This window comes from Candida pseudojiufengensis (genome assembly GCF_024610245.1).
Source record: "Candida pseudojiufengensis strain CBS 10847 chromosome Unknown scaffold5, whole genome shotgun sequence".
In the NCBI taxonomy this organism is placed as follows: domain Eukaryota; kingdom Fungi; phylum Ascomycota; class Pichiomycetes; order Serinales; family Debaryomycetaceae; genus Lodderomyces; species Lodderomyces pseudojiufengensis.
Window position 1 is genome coordinate 406,785 of NW_026261528.1, and position 18,389 is coordinate 425,173.

The following is an 18,389-nucleotide window of genomic DNA, read 5'->3' on the forward strand; positions in this document are numbered from 1 at the left end:
CATTAACATACATTCAACTCAAAATGAAGGCTGTGGTATACATTAATAGTGACGAAGTTTGTCAAAAGTGTAAAAATGAACAAGCAATACTTAAAGCAAGGAACGAACTACACTGCAGGGAATGCTTCTTAAGACTCGTAAGAGGTAAGCAAAGAAAACAAATGTCAGATGAGAGATATAAAGTAAATTACAAAAGAAATAAAAATGAGAAAGTGTTATTGGCATATTCAGGTGGCATTTCATCGTTAGTATTGCTAGATATTATTGCAAACTTACTCGCGGAACAATCCGAGGCACATAAAGGTTTAAAAGGTTTTGACCTTGTGGTCATCAATTTGAATGAGTATCAATATAAATCACTATCTGCTAAATTGGATTCCATCTTACCACAATTATGGAAGCGATATTCAATACCGATGAATTTTAAAATAATATCTATAAATGATTATTTGGATGAGAATACGTTATACGCTATATCGTTGGATAATGAATTTAAATCCTTTGCAAAACAAATTAAAACCAAAACTACTATAATTGATTTGCTCAACAAATGCCCAAACAAATCATCAGCAGAAGACTTACTTTCAATTATTTTGCATAAGTTATTGTTAAAAGCGGCCAACAAAGAAAACTGCAATACTATAATTTATGCTCATTCCATGACAAGAATCGCCAACGAGATATTAGCCTTGACTGTGAAAGGTAGAGGCTCAATGATACATAAATCTATATCTGATAGGACTGAAAACATAGATGGTAAACCCATAACTATCATTTACCCATTAAGAGATGTTTTACATGATGAAATTATTGAATATTCAAAATTATCTCATTTGCAAGAGTATATTGTAGATTCAACAATTTTAAAATCGAAAATTTCAAAAAACTTGACGATTAAAGATTTAGTAGCTAATTATTTCACAAATTTAAATGAGACAGGTTACGCTTCAACTGCTTCAACGGTTATGAAAATAGGTCAGAAATTAACATCACCACAATCAAATACTGAAACAACGACAGTCTGTAAAATATGTGGTGTTGAAATATTTCAAGATCCTCAAACATGGTTGAGAAGCATAACTGTTAATGATCCAGCCCCAATTACAACTGAAGAAGAACAAGAATACTATAAGATGTATAAATCAAGCAGTGCTCACGATATTCTGCAGAACGGAAGCAATATTGATTTATGTTATGGATGCATTACAACATTGAATGGAACAAACGAATTCATTTGGCCTATAAACCCATCCATAAAGATTCTGTATGAAAATTCTCATCAAAATGTGCTTGATGAATTCGTTTTAACTGATACCGAAGAATAACAAACAAAAAAAAAAAAAAAAAATTATTTGTGTATATTACTTTATAGTATGTCTACAAATCACCATATAATGAGTAATCAGAATGTATTCATCGTCTGATCCTTTTCCAAAGGGTCTCCATCACCTCTGGTCTAAACACAACTTGCCAAATGATTCGACCCAGATTGCACCAGCATTGTCTTCATTTACTGCTGACTTTCCAGGTCCAAACCTATCAGAGGTAAATAATTCAAACGATTTATCATTATTATTGAAGGTCAAACAACAACAACTTGACAATATCAGACTTACTGGATACTCAATAATTAGACCGATTGGTATTACAAAGACAATGGCAGAAATTGATTATTTGAAAGAACAAAATTCAAACATAGTGAATGATGAATCATACAATAACATACTGGAAGCTGCTGAAAATTCACGTATTGAAGAAGCCGAAACTTTACCATTACAACAAGATTTGGATGCCCAAATTTTAAATGCTGATGAAACATTAAATTCGGAAGATTTTGAAGAAGATGAGAATTCCATTTCTGACGAACCTAGTTTTCAAGCAAGACAAAATTTACACATTCAAAATGTTGATGAAGGATTTATGGCAGCTGATGTAGAGTATCAAGATGATCATAGTTTAAATTCCGAAACAAATACAAATATTTTGATGAATAGTGGAGCTACAACTGGTTTAATTACCCAAAGAACAGCCACAACGAATCCAACAACGGCAACTTCATTACGAACAGTTGAAGAGCGCTATGTTGATGAAAATGATTATTCGGAACAAGATATGCTTGTTGATTAATGTATATATTTATTTTTTATTATATCTACTTTGGCATCTTGTAAATGTATAGCCGGTACCATCCATTTTCCACAAGAACATCTCGACCCTTTCCAACTATAGCCTCCAATTTTCGTACTACATTTAGGACAATTGAATTTACCTTCCAATTCAGATTTTTCTAATTCATCTCTCATCCATTCCACGGGTTTTTCGAAAAAATAATGAGAACATGAATTACTAGCTTGTTGAGTAGATATGATTCTTCTTGAATTGGGAGCTGTTTTGATGAATTGTGACTGCCTTGAATTAGAATCAGGTATTTCATGCTCTTCAATATTGTTGTTATATGCTAAAGCTTTACGACATCTTTTGCATCGTAACTCATATAACTTTGGCTTTGAATTTGCTACTTCTGAATTCACTAGTCCATCATTAATTGTTATTTCTCTTAAATTTTGACCCAGTGGATCTAGTTTTAACGATAATTCTGTGATATATGCTTTGTACGCGGGATTCTGTTTGTTCTCAACATAATTCATATCTTCATATAATTTCAATTGTTTTAGAAATGATGGATTTGGTTCTGCTTCTGGGAATTTTCTTCGTACAGCATAAAGTGCCTCTTGAAGTTTTAAGTGATGCTTCTTCATTAAATATGCTGCTATGACTGTCACCGATCTCGACACTCCTTGAGAGCAATGTATTAGTATTTTTCCTCCTTTTGCTAACTCTATAAATTCAAAACATTCATTAAAATAAGGAATCATATTAGTTGTTACTTCGTCTGTCACCTCTATTTGTTTCCATTCATAGCTTGAAAAATAAGATGTCTCTTGGACTTTACCCGGAAGAACTGATAGTATATGTGTTATTCCATACTCCGACTTTAAGTCTACCTGATCATTGATTTCTTTTATTGATGAAAGGTATAGATTATTCAATATTCGATAGATCATTTGATTTCAAAGTTATGATGAGCTAAGAAGTAGATTTGTGCGGCTTATAATTAAAATATTAAGTTGAGATTGAAATTATTTACTAAATATTTTTCAACTTGTTAATTTCTTGAAGTATTTCGAACCAAATAACTTTAAATGTACAGTACGCCCGAGTTACTACATACACCAGTGAATGAATTAAGGGGGGAGACCATTCATTTTCTATAAAACGGTACAATGTAATTGATCTACATTTCTTTTATAATTACGAATTCTGTGGTAGCTAATAAAAACTGAAACATGGTAGCTATCACTCAACTCTTTGACGTTACGTTAAATAGATTCTCAAGCATTATGCAATTTGAGTTTTGTTTTTCGTTTATAAATTGAGGCAGTTTTTAGTTAATTGACCTAATTTTCTTTTTTTAATTTTCGTCTCATGAAACTTTTCTCTTTCAGTCAAATCAGAAATTTACCCCAGAATATATTTTTTATTTTCTCTTTATGACGACATTTAGTAGAAATTGAATAAATTTGTCGCAATATATGAGATTTATATTTGCCGACTACTTACCATTATAGCTTTGGTGATCATCTCTTCAATTTGATCATAAACCAAATTTTTTCTCGTCTTAAATCGTTCGAGATAATTTCTTGTGTCGTTTCATATTTGTTCAAAGTCGTCATAAATTTAGGTTAATATTTTGATTTTTATTTTAATACGAATATGAATTCTGAAACACTTCACATTAATATTCTGAAACACTTCACATTAATATTTCGAAACACCTCATATTAAAGAAAAATACAGATCAAATCGTCAAACAAATATGAAACAAATCAAATTTATAAATAAAGATGAAATCCCAATAACGACTGAGCTAATGAATCTAACATATTCAATAGCAAAGTTCAATGTCCACTAAAAATGCTCTTGATAAATTATATCAAGATGATGAAGACGTTCCAACTGTTTTTATTGATTCGGAGAAATACAAGGATCTTAGTTCAGTTAATAAAATTGAATCATTGGTTTTAAATATAAAATTTGCTAAGCTATTTCCATACTTTCATTTAAGTGTTAATCATGAACTTCAATACGACGAAGTTAAAGAGAAGTATATTGTGGCAGCTTACTCCATCTGTAAACAGATGGGGGAGTCTAGGGATGTTGTTGGTAGAAATTTATACTATCAAGGGAAATCTTTTTGGAATGATGCATCAGAATGTTATGAAAAATGTTTTGAAATTTTTAATCTACTTGAAATAGATCCAACAGAAATCGGAATTAGATTCATCTATAAAGCTCATTATTATACCAATATTTTTCCAATGGATACATTTGAAGAATTGCATCATCGTCATTTAGATATATTTAAAAATCAGGACCACAATCAAGAAGTATTATTGATCGTTTTGGAAAAAGATACTGTTTTTTACCAAATTTGTGATTGGTTGAAAAAGTTAGGTGACAAATTCAAGAGAAAGGTTTTAATTTTAAGTGGTCAAGGCCAACCATCAATACCAACAAAAAATTTTGTGAAAAAATTAACAGAATGGTATAAAAATAATTTAAAAACCATTGGTTTATTCGACTATGATCTTCATGGGTTACTCATTGGAAATCAATACCAACAAAAATGTGAAAGAATCAAGTTTATAAAGATTATAGACCCAGAATGTACTAGATATCATGTGGAAAAAAAAGATAGAACTGGTTTAAAAAATTTAGCTGACGATCCAATTGCACCAACATATATTAGGAGATCAGCAATGGATTTATATTCTTCTTTCGATGAGAATATTCCCAAGGCAACCCCAATTGATTCACATGCTACATTGCTGCTTCAATTAATGAAACTTATTTTGAACGAAAACTTTGATGAATTATATGCTAAGAACATTTTTTTGGAATTAAACATTCCAGAAGCAAGTAAAACAAGATTAGGATCATTATTTCCACCAATCAAAAGAATAATATTTCAAGATCATGATTCATTAAATAAGAAGAGAAAATTCGTTAACGATGATGATCGTAAAACTTTACTGCAGAAAAAAGTTAAAACCAATACATCTCATTCCAATAAATAAATTCTATAACAATAAATACTATATATCAAATAAAATGCTTATTCTTCACAATTATGTATATTCGCAATTCTTTAAACTGTTTAGATATCAAAATTAATTTACTAGGCTTCAATTAATCTCTGTATTTTTTTTTTTTTTTTTTTTTTTTTTTTTTTTTTTTTTTTGACATATGCAATAATCTTGAAAAATTGTAATATCACGTTTGAGATTGTCAATATCAAAACTAGTATTCTGTATGACAAGTACAATTAAATCAATTGTAGTGCTCTAGGAGAGAGGTAAACTTGCCTTGTTTAATTTTACAGAACAATTTTGAAACCTAATTCATCGTATCTTCAAAAAAAATAAAAAATATGTATAAAAACAATCTATTAATTTTGCTGCAAAATATAATTTTGAAATTCTATTTTGTGTAATGTTTATAGTATCTTGAAACTTTCAGTATTAGAATTGTATTTAACATTTCTCAACTTCTCAAAATAATCAACTCAAACAGGTATAAACCCAAAATTAAATCATATTTGCTTTAATGGAGCTAAACTTTAATCGATTATCTTCTAAATTATAGTACTTAGAAAAGGAACGAGTGAAAAGTTTTGACTGTTTAGCAAGCTAGACTACTGATTTAATAAATAATTAGTTTTGGAAAAAAAAAAGAACAAAATATTTACATTAAAATTAAAATTTTGTGTCGTACAAAATACGGATGCTGCGAAACAAAAGGAAAAAAAAAATAAATAGGAATAAAGTGGTATATAGAGAGGAGCGAAAAGTGTTAGAGTTGAGTAATATATAATCATCAAAGTTTTAGATCATGAGATAATTCGTGTAGTTTATCTACTTATACAATTAACAAACGAAGACCGTATATCGTATATTGCAAGATTTTGTATCATATTTATATACTAAGAAAAACATCCGTACCTCCATAACATTTCCAGTTTACATCCGTACCGCAGCACACAAGAGAACCATTATTTGCTGTACAAAGGGTCGAATTAAATTATCGCCAATAATTTATAAATTATTTCTTCTGTCTCATTACACCATCGTCTTACTTTTAGAATCATTTGCTGATAAAATGTTAGATAATTCAATTCATTCAATTGATCACGAGTTGAAATAATTCATTTAAAAACAAAGGACCATTATCATATCCTGAATAAGGATTCATTGTTGCAGAAGATGCATTTCCATTACTTAGATCCGCTTTTTGAAAAAAATAATGGATCCAAACGAAAGATCATGGTATAATACTCAAAAACAACATGTATCAAGAGATAATATTGATGATTTTACTAATGGTCCATTAATTACATCAAGTAAATTAACTGAAGAGATTACAAAATGATTCAGTTCAAATTTATTTCAAAATCATAATTATTTAGTACTTAGTTAAATTGAAAGATGAGCGAATGAAGACATTCAACATGATAAATACCGAACTTGAAAAAAAAATTTTTCATTCAAAAAATGAGAGGAAAAGAGTTTATTTAATCGATTAGATTTTTTTAATAAGGTCCTTTACTTGATGATGGACACTTAAATTTTTCGATTGCAAATCTTTATCGAAAATCTGGACATTTCTTACAACAATAGTTACAAAGTTATTGGAATGGAAATATAAATACAGGTACTGAACAACTCAAGATAGAAGAACAAGAAAATTAATAAAAAATGAAAACAAAAAAGTTCAGGCACGGTTAACTGGAGTGTAATGAATTTGTTTGAAAATTTGCAAGTTTTGTCAAGAAAATAGATCCAAAGGTTAAAAAGACTCGACAAGAATTAGGAAGACAACATTTGAAAAATTTATGAGAGATGTCAATTTGATACTTCAAACAATTGTCACGGACGAAATTAAAAATATGGCTTGAATGATTTAAAATGAATATTCAAATTGAATTAATGATCCAATTACAACCACAATAAATCAGAATAATCGAGTGATTTCGAATATGATTTAAATAATGAGGATGACCTAAGTAAAAAGATTCGCGAATTTGAATGTTGTCTTTAATAAACAAAATAAAGTTTATGAAGATTCAAACAAAGTTCTTAAAAAAGTAGTTGTGTAAACAGAATACGAATTGAAAGAAAAAGAAATTGATCAGGGTATTGGTGATGATGATGATGACAAAGATGAAGAAGAAGATGGAGAATTTGAAACTGCTGATTATGAATTTGGATTATTAGATAGTGATCTTGAATATTGATACGATGATGTATTGAATGGAGATAATGAAGAGCAAAAGGAAGATGAGAATGTTAATACGTGGCGATGTTCTAATACCAATACATATCGCAGAGACACTCACCCCAAAGAAGAAGAATTTGAACATCCAAATGGTGAAAATAAATTAAGAAGTAAATTTTTACGATCATTAGAAAATTTTATTTGAAATATTCACATTCAAATGATGAATGGAACCTAAACTATAGAATAAAAATGAGTTATACTTGCAACATTAGCAATATAACTTTAATCATGGTAAATGCATTTAATAGTTCAAATCATCAAAAAAAGTACCAAAACCGTTTAATCCACTCATCGATAATTTGATGAAAAGATAATTCACTTTAGTTGAAGGAATAAATTATGCTGCTACTAATGATATTGAAAAAAAAGAAAGGGAAACAAACGAAAGTATAATCACCAAGTGAACTATAAGAAACGTTATAGAATTTATAAAGCATATTATTTTAAAAATCAGAATGTATTTTAATGATCTTTACATTATACTATTAAGAAAGTACTTGATCCGAACTTTATAAATTAGAACAAATAATCTGATAGATAGGCCTTCACAAAGAGCATTCTCAAGTATTATTTCATTTGCAAAGATGGGTTTATTAATACTACTATTAATACTCAAGATCTAGGTTTGACATTTAGATTAAAAGGATCTTTCTAACAATGTTTTGTGATTTTATTTTTCATCATTACATTGAAGATATATAATCAGTGCTACAACAGTTCGTTGACTCAAGTACCATGTTATGAATTGACTATGACCTGAACGACACGTTATAATGTAAAAAGTTTAAAGTATAATAGGTTCAGAATATTAAACAAAAAAAAGTTGGTATTATAAAAAAACTTCAGTACCAATAAAGATGATCATATGACATTATAATAACATATTCACGATATAATTTTTGTTATTTATTCAATTTTATTCATTTCTATTCAATCAGAACAAATTATATAATCATGAAGACAACACGAACAAATGAAAAAAAAAAAAAAAGAAGAAGAAAGGAAGCAAAAACAATTAAGTAAGCAAAAACAATTAAATCAAAAAAGATGAGAATAGCAACCACTCACTTATTCAAGGACAAAAACAAACCAAAAATGACAACGACAACGACAACAAAAAAACCAAAAAAAATTCATAAAAAAACCGAAATAAAAGATGAGAACAATAACAGCAACCATTCAAAAATCAATAATTACTTTTATATCTTTATCTTTCATAAGCTTTCTCATTAAGTTTTTCAATGAATCAGAATCTCTATTTCTGTAAAAGCCTTTTCCAGATAAGGCATTTAAGAAGTCATAAGTTGACATTGATTCATCTTTATGATCATATAATGAAATGAACAATTTCATTTCATTGTAACTATAATTACTTGAAAGTGCTCTAGGTTTATATTGACTTGAATTTAAGTTGTTGACCATTGGAATTGAAATATTTTCAATTTGTTCAACATTGAAAATATCATTTAAATTATGTTCTCTCATTCTTTGAATTTTTTGACATAAGGATTCAGTTGGTCTATTTTTGAAGAATTTGTCTTTTAATTCGCTGGAACAAATCAAATTGGCCAAAGTAATTGATGTTATATCATTACTGGCAAACGAGAAGACCAAATCCAAAATAACTTGTTCTTTAAACAGAAAATCTGATTTCGTAGGTTGACACACGAAGTTGTTTAAATCGATTTTTTCTTTAACAGCATTCATTAAAATTGTTTCATCTAATTTGAACTCTTGATTTAGTGGTGATTCAATTAAATTTAATGATAAGATTTTTGTGTAAAGCCCATTTCGATTCTTAAAGAATCCGTTTGAAGTGAGCAAGTCCGCGAATTCTGTTTTTACAATACTCTTAGATGATGGCTCTTCTGAATCAGCAAGGAACAAATTCCACAAATGATTTATTAGTTCAATTTCGGCTTTTTTATACTCACCAGTTGGTTGGGCAAAATTTTTAAATTGATATTCAAGTACATCCTTCATAGCAATTGAATTTATATCGTCAACGTTAAAATAATCTATAAGTTTTATTTCATCTAAAACTTCTATTTTGTTTCTTGCTTTTAATTTGTGTAATGTACTAGATAATGATCTTTTTGATCTATTTTCAAATAAACCTACGTTACCAAATTTATTAATAAAATCACGAATTGTGGTCCCTTTTGTGGAATTTTTAAAAAGTTGTTGCAAAATTAATTCTTCCTTATCAGAATAAGGAGCATTAGACTTTGAAATTGCAACTTCAGTTATTCTTAAATCATTCATTGCGATTTTGATATCCATTATAGGTTGAGAATCATTTGATCTATTAATTTCAGAACTGAAATAACTAATCAGTTGTTTAGCAATTTCATAAAAACGTGATTGCAATGACTTAGCAGTTCTATTTTTAAATATGGAGGTGCCAGCAATAATTTGTGTAACTTGGTTGATTGTTAAAGAATTGAATTTTTGTATAATATATCTTGCAATTTTTATTTCTTTCTTTGTTAATTTTGATCCATTAGACGAACCTTTTATTTTTGTTAAATCAATACCAATTTCTTTTTTAATTGTTTCCACATCCATAATTTCTTTCCATTCGTATGTTTTTACTTCATTTGGTTGTAATGCACCTGAATGGAATTTATCATACATTGATTCGAGATTGCGATTTTCAAATACCCCTTTTGAGCTTATAGCTTTACAAATATCTTTTGATGTATAAAAGTTTTCGCTCGAATTGACTTTAGAAAACACATGATTAATAATTTTGATTTCCCAGTCTTTGTATTTGGAACTTTTTTTTGATGGGACAATTTTTGTTAAATCAATATTTAATTTCTCTTGAATTTCTTCTTTGATAACTAAATCATTGTATTCTAATGGTTTAACATTCTTCATTGGATTAAATCCTTGGTATGTATTTTCATCTACAGTACCAGCAGTACTGGCTTCATATTTATTTTTTGCCATGCAAATTATATTTTTTATTGATTTGGTTGATCTGTTTTTAAAAAAACCTTTATCTCCAAATTCTTCCAGGAAAAATTTGGAAGTTTTATAAGCTTTGAGTTTGAATAAAGCATCAACCACATCCGTTTCGATATCCGATATAACAGTTTTGAATGGAGCGAAATTTTCTCCATTATAATCTTTTATCATAGATGCTGTAATATTTGAAATGGATGTAACACCAAAAATTTTGTGAGCTTCTATTGTTGCTGGATCATTCGGAGAAATTTTACCTCTTTTAACCAATTTATTTAATTTGCTTGACAAACTTTGAGATGAATAATTTACAAATATACTCTTATTGGCAAAGCGTTCACAGAAATGACCCCTGTCTTCACCTATTACTCTATGGTTTTTCCATAATTCAATTAAAACTTCATTTTTATTTTCATAAGTACCGGATAAATTATTTTCAGTTGTGTCTTGTTCTTCATCATCATTAAAATTTAATTTTTGTACTACTTTTTTGATAATTTCAGATGGATGTTCAATAGATTTTGGAACTTCATCATTTTCCTCATTTCTGTTCAGACCCGTTGATGAATTATTGATATATTCTTCTTCTTCTTCTTCAATATCATCATCTTCATAAGAATAAGAATCATCTTCTTCGTTATTTTCATCTTCTTCTTCATCTTCATCTATGGAAATATCATCACTATTGTCATTCCATACATTAATATTTTCACCAATTCTTGGTATATTTAAATTATTGGTAGTTGAAATTAAAGAATTATTGAAAGTAGGGTTATAAGATAATGTATTTGATTGATTGATAATGGGTTGTAAAACTTGATATTGTTGTTGTTGCTGTTGTTGATGTTGTTGTTGATATTGTTGAAGTAGATCATGTTGATAATTGATTTGTTGTTGTTCTAAATTAAAATCATCATTAGTTACCATTGATGAAGTTTGAATTTTATTAAGATGACTCGTGACAGAATTTGTAATTGATTCAGTTCTATATTTTTCAAACCCTTGCCGAGCAAGAAGTTTATTGATTCTATATTTGTGTTTTTTATGGGAATTAAGCATTTGAAATTATTAATGAATAAATAAATGTAAATAATAATTTATGATTGATTGAAAGTAAATCTTGATGAAACTTTTATATATTAAGATAATGAAGCAATTGATTTGTAATTTTGAAAGAATTTTTTATGGCTTGAATTGAATTAAACTGAATTAAATTGTAAAAACTTTGGTGTAATATAATGTTGAATGTTGTTTTGTTTTTTTGGTTTTTGGTTTTTTGTTGTTATATATCATTTTAAATCTATAAATCTATTAAATTATTTGGTAGTAACACAAAATAAATTATTTGTGTTATAAACTGAATAATTAATATTTTAAATCTTTATTAAAGTTATTAATTAAAGAAATAACATCACTTAACATCACTATTTTTCATTTAAGAATAACTTATTAATCATTAAATCAAGTTAAAATCAATAATGTCATCACCAATTTCAAATACTGAACTTAATCAGCTAATGTCTGCATGTAGTGAATTTTTGACAGAGTTATCTGTCGTGAAAACTAAAACAAAAAATCTGTAGTTTGAAGGTGACTATCTCTGAAAACTAATTTCTATTATCTGAAATGATATAAAACAACTTGGTAAATAAATGTTTATTTTTTGTAGAGAGAATATCTTGGTGAAAATTTAATCAATGAAATATAAAAAGGTAAAAAAATATTGGAAATTCGTCCATAATTAAGATAATCTTTAAGCCTTAGACAAATTTTTTTGATGGTGAAAATTTAATAACAATAAAGTGAAATTTTCATTGTAATAATAGAATAAAAATATAGAAATTTCAATTTTTTTTTTTTTTTTTTTCTTTATAACCTATTTATTAAGTCATCTATACAATTCACTATATAAATATACTAAATATATTTACTTCGATATAGTTCAATTGTTTCTGTGCGAGGAAATTTCTAGCGGACGCAATATTTACACGACAAGTGTACTTTTACCACTACAAAAACAAAAGCAGTTGACTGTGAGTTAAATGAAATGTTATAATGAGAAAGAATTATAGCATAATAGAATTACGGTATTAAAAAAAAGTTGATACTAATGATCATATGGCACACTATGATAATGTCTTCAGGATATGAATAATATTTATTCAAGTTTATTCAATTATAGCACATTATATAAATTATATAAATTATATAAATTACCATTAAAACAACAAGAACAAATGAAAAAAAAAAAAAAGAAGAAAGTAAGCAACAACAACAAATAATCCAAAAATGATGACAATAACAACCACTCATGACTTATTTAAGAACAAAAACAACGACAACGAAAAAACCAAAAAACCAAAAAACCGAAAAACATAAGAAAAGATGAGGACAACACCGACAACCATTCAAAAATCAATAACGACTTCAATATCTTTATCTTTAATTAGCTTTCTCATTAAATTTCTTAATGAATTATAATCTCTATTTTTAAAAAAGCCTTTTCCAGCTAAGGCATTTAAAAATGTGTTAATGGACATTGATTCATCTTTATGATTATATAATGAAATGAACAATTTCATTTCATTGTAACTATAATTACTTGATAGTCCTCTAGGTTTATATTGAGTTGAATTCAAGTTATTGACCATTTGAATTGAAATATTTTCAATTTGTTCAACATTGAAAATTTCATTTAAATTATGTTCTCTAATTCTTTGAATGTTTTGACTTATAGTGCCAACTCGTCTATTTTTAAAAATTTTGTTTTTTAATTCGCTGGAACAAATGAAATTAGCTATAGTTTTTGATGTTATATCATTAGTGGCAAACGAAAGGACCAACTCCAACACAAATTGTTGTTTAAACAGAAAATCTGAATTACCAGGCTTATACAGAAAGTTGTTCAAATCAACTTTTTCATTAATTAAGTTCATTAACATTGTTTGATCCAAATTAAATTCTTGATTTGTTCTCAATATTGGGTCATTCAAACCAAGAGTCAAGATTTTCGTATATAATCCTGTTCTATCTCTAAAAAATCCGTTTGAATTGAGTAAGTCAGCAAAATCTTTTTTTACAATACTCTTAGATGAAAACTCTTCTGGATCAGCAAGAAACAAATCCCATAAATAAATTATTAATTCTATTTCAGCTTTTTTATAATCTCCTGTTGGTCTTGCAAATTTTTCAAATTGGTATTGAAGAACGTCTTCCATTGAGATTGAATTTATGTCGGTGACATTGAAATAATCTGTAACTTTAATATCATCTGGAAGTTTCAACTCGTTTTTTGCTCTTAAGGTGTGTATTTTGTCAGTTAATGCTCTTTCTGATCTATTTTCCCAAACCCCGACATTACTAAATTTATTAACAAATTCACTAATAATTGAAGTACTTTTAATAGAATTTTCAAAAAGCTTCTTCAAAATTAATTCTTCATTATCAGAATAAGGAGAACCAGCTTTTGGAATTATGATTTTGCTTATTCCTAAATCACGCATAGCCGTTTTCATTTCAGTCATAGCTTGGGTATCATTAGAATTAGACTCAGAACTTAAATGACTAATCGGTTGACTAATATGAAGTAAAGAAACTGATGATATAACAGTTCTATTCTTGAAAATTGAATTACCTGCAATAATTTTTCCAATTTCATTTGTTTTTAAAGATTTGAAGTTTTCTATTATATACTTACCAATTTTCACCTCCTCATTTGTAAATTTTGATCCTCTAGGCGAAGCTTTTATTTGTAATAAATCTAAACCAGTTTCTTTTTTAATTGTTTCATTATCCAATAATTCTTTCCATTCGTATGTTTTTACTTTATTCGGTTGTGACGCATTACGTTTGTGTTTCTCTATTGATTTAGCAGTTCTATGTTTAAAAATTCCTTCTAAGCTCAAAGCTTTGCATATAGCAGTAGATGAGTGTTGGTACTCTTTTGACTTCTCTTTGAGAAACACATGATTAATAATTTTTAATTCCCATTCTTCATATTTTGATCCTGCTTTTGATGGGGTAATGTTGGCTATATTGATATTTAGTTTTTCTAAAATTTCATCTCTTATAATCAAATCATCATATTTAGGACTAGATCTTTCAAAATTGATTACTTCTGTAGCACCAGCAGCATTAGCTTCATGTTGTTTTTTCTTAACCAACTGAATTAAAGCTTGAAGTGAAGATTTATTTCGAAATTTAAAAAACCCAATATTTTCAAACTCCTCCAGAAAGGATTTAACTTGATAATTGTCTGGGTTAAATAATCTGGATACCACATCCGTTTCGATATCCGAAAAAATATTTTTGAATGGAGCAAATTTTTCTCCATCAAAATCTTTGATAATTGATTTTGTAATATCGTTTAAGCTTGTGATTCCAAAGATTTGAGAAGCGTCTAATTTGCCTGGTTCCATTAATGAAATTTTACCACCTCTGCTCAAAGAATTCAATTTGTTTGTTAAAATATCAGCTGAGGAATTTTTAAATATACTGTTATTGGCAAAACGCTCACAAAAGTGGCGTCTGTCTTCCCCTTTAACTCTATGATTTTCCCACAAGTCCACTAAAACATCATTTCCAATTCCATTTGCACGAAATAATATTTTTCTTCCTTTATCATGTTTTAATTTTTGTTCCATGTCAGCATCCACATTTAATTTTCTAATAATTTTTTCTATTATTTCATTTGGATGTTCAATAGGCCCTGGAGTTTCATCATTTTCCTCATTGCTGTCCACATCCATTGATGAATTATTAATAATTTCTTCCTCTTCATCTTCTTCTTCTACTTCATTTTCTTCTTCTTCTACTTCATTTCCTTCTTCTTCTTCTTCTTCCTTATCTACTCCTTCTTCTTCATCTTTTTCTCCATCTTCATCTATGGGAATATTTTCACTATTGTCATCCCAAATTTTTATGCTTTTGCCAATTTTCGGTAAATTCAAATTTTCGGAGGAAATTAAGAAATTATTAAAAGTAGGATTATAAGAAGATGTATTTCTTTGATTAATAATGGGTTGTAAAAATTGATGTTGATGTTGTTGATGTTGTTGAAGTAATTGATGTTGATGATCAATTTGTTGTTGATATTGTTGTTGATGTAGTTGAAGTTGTTGATATTGATAATTTATTTGTTGTTGTGTTACATTAATATCATCGTTAGAATTTTGAATTTGATTAAGATGATTTGTTACATTATTTGTAATTGATTCTCTTCTCTGATTTTCAATATCATGTCGAGCAAGAAGCTTACTGATCCTATATTTGTTTTTTTTATTGAATCTAAGCATTTGAATGTATTAATGAATAAATAAATATAAATAATAATTTATGGTTGATTGAAATAAAAAATAAAGTAAATCTTGATAAAACTTTTATATGTATGAAGTAATAAAGCAATTGATATATAATTTTAAAAGAATTTATATTGGTTGAATTAAAATGAATTGAATTAATGAAATTTTAGTGTGGTGTAATGTTGTGTGTTATATATCATTTTAGATATCTATAGACAGTAATATATATATATATTTTTAGCCTAAAAAAAAAGATTAAGTAAGTTGAGTTTGTGTAATTAGCGTAAAACAATACAAACGCGCAAAATTTATTATTTTAAAATGATTTTACAGAATTTACAGGATCTTATAACTACCTTTCTGAGTTCAAGTTATGTTTATTGTTGAATTATGGGAGTCGATTTTCACTCCAGGTACTACTCCAGCTTTAATAACAGCTACTCATGCATCATTCATATTATTAATTATATCATTAATTGTGTTTTTCTTTTTAACAAAATCAATACATTTTTTTAATTTATTCATTATCGCAGTTCTACTTTATGGAACAGTCGTATGGTTTATCAACGAAATAAAACAAATTAAATTGAAAGATAATGAGGAATTAGAAAGAGATCAAGAAACACCAAAGGCTACAAGCACACAAGTTGAAACCAAAGATATTAAGCCAAAAAAGAGAAAAGTTTGAGTTAGAAAATTGTATAATATGTACTTTTAATAAATAATCTTCAAGGAAAAAAAATAAATTCGTTAACAACTTTACAAGTGTAAATGAGCTTTAAAGATGCGTTTCAACCTATAATCAATCATCCAGAAGAACATGACTCAGTTTTATTCCATGATGATAATGTAGTGATAATCAAAGATATGTTTCCCAAATCAATTCGACATTTGTTAGTCATTCCACGCCATAAAGAAGTTACAAAAAGACATCCATTGGATGTATTTAATTCATATTATACTGATTTCACTGGTGAAGAATTATATGATATGATTGATGAATATGTTGAAAGAGCTAAGGATATTATTATTGAAGATTTCAAAGTAAAATTAAACATATCAGACAACCCAACAATACAAGAATTACGAAATAATTTTATACAAGCTGGAGTTCATTCAATTCCATCACTAGATAACTTTCATATTCATGTCATGACTCAAGATTTCAACTCCCCACGAATGAAAAATAAGAAACATTATAATTCATTTACAACAAAATTTTTTGTACCATTTGATCAATTAAATCCTTTATATAATGAAAAGTATAACAAATTGATTAATAAAAATGAAGATTATGATTCAACTTCGGATATTTCCTCCTCGGAATCAGATTCGCCTGAATACATAAGACACATAAGATCTAAACCTGCATTGGAAGATATGATTAAATCAACACCATTTAAGTGTTCAAGTTGTGATAAAACGTTTGGTAATTCGATGGTTAAATTAAAAGCTCATTTAAATGAAGAATTTATAAAAAGATTTAATACGTTTGGAGATTCAACATCTATTAAACTTAATAATATCTGAAATGTTGCGGAAAATTTATAAATTACTGACGCCTTGGCTACTTAACCAAATCTGTCATAAAAGTATAAATCAAATTTGTAACTTTACTTCGTATATATTCAAAAAACCAAGCATATAGTCTATATAGGGAATAAATTGCCTTGTGTAACGAATATAATTATACTCCAACTATATAATCTTCATTTGGAACATCGTTATGACTAAAGACATTGCTATCCCCACAACTCAACAAATCTTTATCCAATTAATTTGTTTGAAACATTACTCAAAATTCAAAGCAAGAATTTTTTTTTGAATTTCTTCTGATTGTTCTTTTTATTTCGGAAGAATTTAATAAGGTTATGTACCTTGAATTAAACTCGTATATTTTTATTTGGGGGATCCAGCCTTACTCATAAAAATAATTCACCACTTTTAAGAGGTTTACTAGATTATTTGAGCTAATTCTGAACCAGATCTAAAATTATTTTCGGTCTAAATAACCTTTAGTCATGACAATGTTAATTAAGTGTAAAATCAAAATTACAAAGAAAAAAAGAATACTTCATAAGTTTTACACAAAACCGGAATATTTAAACTTATAAGAGATCTACGTTGTTTTGCAGCCTAATTTTTAAAGCCTACTTATAAGAAAAGAAAACCAATAAAATATTTAATAATTATTGCGATTAATTAATCTTACATGGAAATCCATTATTAAAAAAAATAAATTTAGTTCGTAAAGTTTGGGGAATCAATTTGGAGTTAGTGAGCACTTGAAATAAAATACATTGTGGAAATGAAATTTTCATAACTGAGGTAGAGGTTGAAGATTGTTAATGTGCGTGTTGATATAGGTTGTTTGCATGATCTCAATATTTTTCAAATGGATTCCTTAAACACTTCTTGAAACGTTCAAACTTAAAAACTTTAATAACACTTTTTACATCGGTAGTGTACTAATGCTAACGCTAATGTTTTTTTTTTTTTTTTTTCGAATTAGCTCACTAATGAAAAGTCACAATAATACAGTCTAATACAGTCAATAGTCATAAAACCTCCTCATACTGATATTACTGAGACGATGCAATAGGCTTTATCAACATCGTACACTAACTCGAATACACTGACCACAACAACTCGTCAAATCATTTCAATATATATATACATTCAAACACTAAATAAACAATAAACAGACAATCAACTATCAAA

General features: G+C 27.7%; 7 protein-coding genes across 7 annotated transcripts; 4 read left to right on the forward strand and 3 right to left on the reverse strand. All coding sequences in view use genetic code 12, as the record gives it.

The window, feature by feature from the left end:
* Positions 1 to 23: 23 nt before the first annotated feature.
* Positions 24 to 1,325, forward strand: NCS2 (Ncs2p; the record flags this gene model as incomplete). Its single annotated transcript, XM_051757176.1, has 1 exon — positions 24 to 1,325. The coding sequence occupies one exon, from the start codon at positions 24 to 26 to the stop codon at positions 1,323 to 1,325; it is 1,302 nt and encodes a 433-aa protein (XP_051614748.1).
* An 82-nt stretch (positions 1,326 to 1,407) lies between these two features.
* On the forward strand, positions 1,408 to 2,127 carry KGF55_002488 (uncharacterized protein; the record flags this gene model as incomplete). Its single annotated transcript, XM_051757177.1, has 1 exon — positions 1,408 to 2,127. The coding sequence occupies one exon, from the start codon at positions 1,408 to 1,410 to the stop codon at positions 2,125 to 2,127; it is 720 nt and encodes a 239-aa protein (XP_051614749.1).
* Positions 2,128 to 2,152: 25 nt separating this feature from the next.
* YVH1 (tyrosine protein phosphatase) lies at positions 2,153 to 3,065 on the reverse strand (the record flags this gene model as incomplete). The annotated part of the gene is made up of 3 exons (XM_051757178.1): positions 2,153 to 2,223; positions 2,339 to 2,922; positions 2,989 to 3,065. 3 exons carry the CDS (start codon positions 3,063 to 3,065, stop codon positions 2,153 to 2,155), a joined length of 732 nt encoding a protein of 243 aa, XP_051614750.1.
* An 897-nt stretch (positions 3,066 to 3,962) lies between these two features.
* Positions 3,963 to 5,138, forward strand: KGF55_002490 (uncharacterized protein; the record flags this gene model as incomplete). Its single annotated transcript, XM_051757179.1, has 1 exon — positions 3,963 to 5,138. One exon carries the CDS (start codon positions 3,963 to 3,965, stop codon positions 5,136 to 5,138), a length of 1,176 nt encoding a protein of 391 aa, XP_051614751.1.
* Positions 5,139 to 8,577: 3,439 nt separating this feature from the next.
* On the reverse strand, positions 8,578 to 11,427 carry KGF55_002491 (uncharacterized protein; the record flags this gene model as incomplete). Its single annotated transcript, XM_051757180.1, has 1 exon — positions 8,578 to 11,427. One exon carries the CDS (start codon positions 11,425 to 11,427, stop codon positions 8,578 to 8,580), a length of 2,850 nt encoding a protein of 949 aa, XP_051614752.1.
* Positions 11,428 to 12,776: 1,349 nt separating this feature from the next.
* KGF55_002492 (uncharacterized protein) lies at positions 12,777 to 15,662 on the reverse strand (the record flags this gene model as incomplete). The annotated part of the gene is made up of 1 exon (XM_051757181.1): positions 12,777 to 15,662. The coding sequence occupies one exon, from the start codon at positions 15,660 to 15,662 to the stop codon at positions 12,777 to 12,779; it is 2,886 nt and encodes a 961-aa protein (XP_051614753.1).
* A 777-nt stretch (positions 15,663 to 16,439) lies between these two features.
* On the forward strand, positions 16,440 to 17,198 carry KGF55_002493 (HNT3; the record flags this gene model as incomplete). The annotated part of the gene is made up of 1 exon (XM_051757182.1): positions 16,440 to 17,198. One exon carries the CDS (start codon positions 16,440 to 16,442, stop codon positions 17,196 to 17,198), a length of 759 nt encoding a protein of 252 aa, XP_051614754.1.
* Positions 17,199 to 18,389: the final 1,191 nt, after the last annotated feature.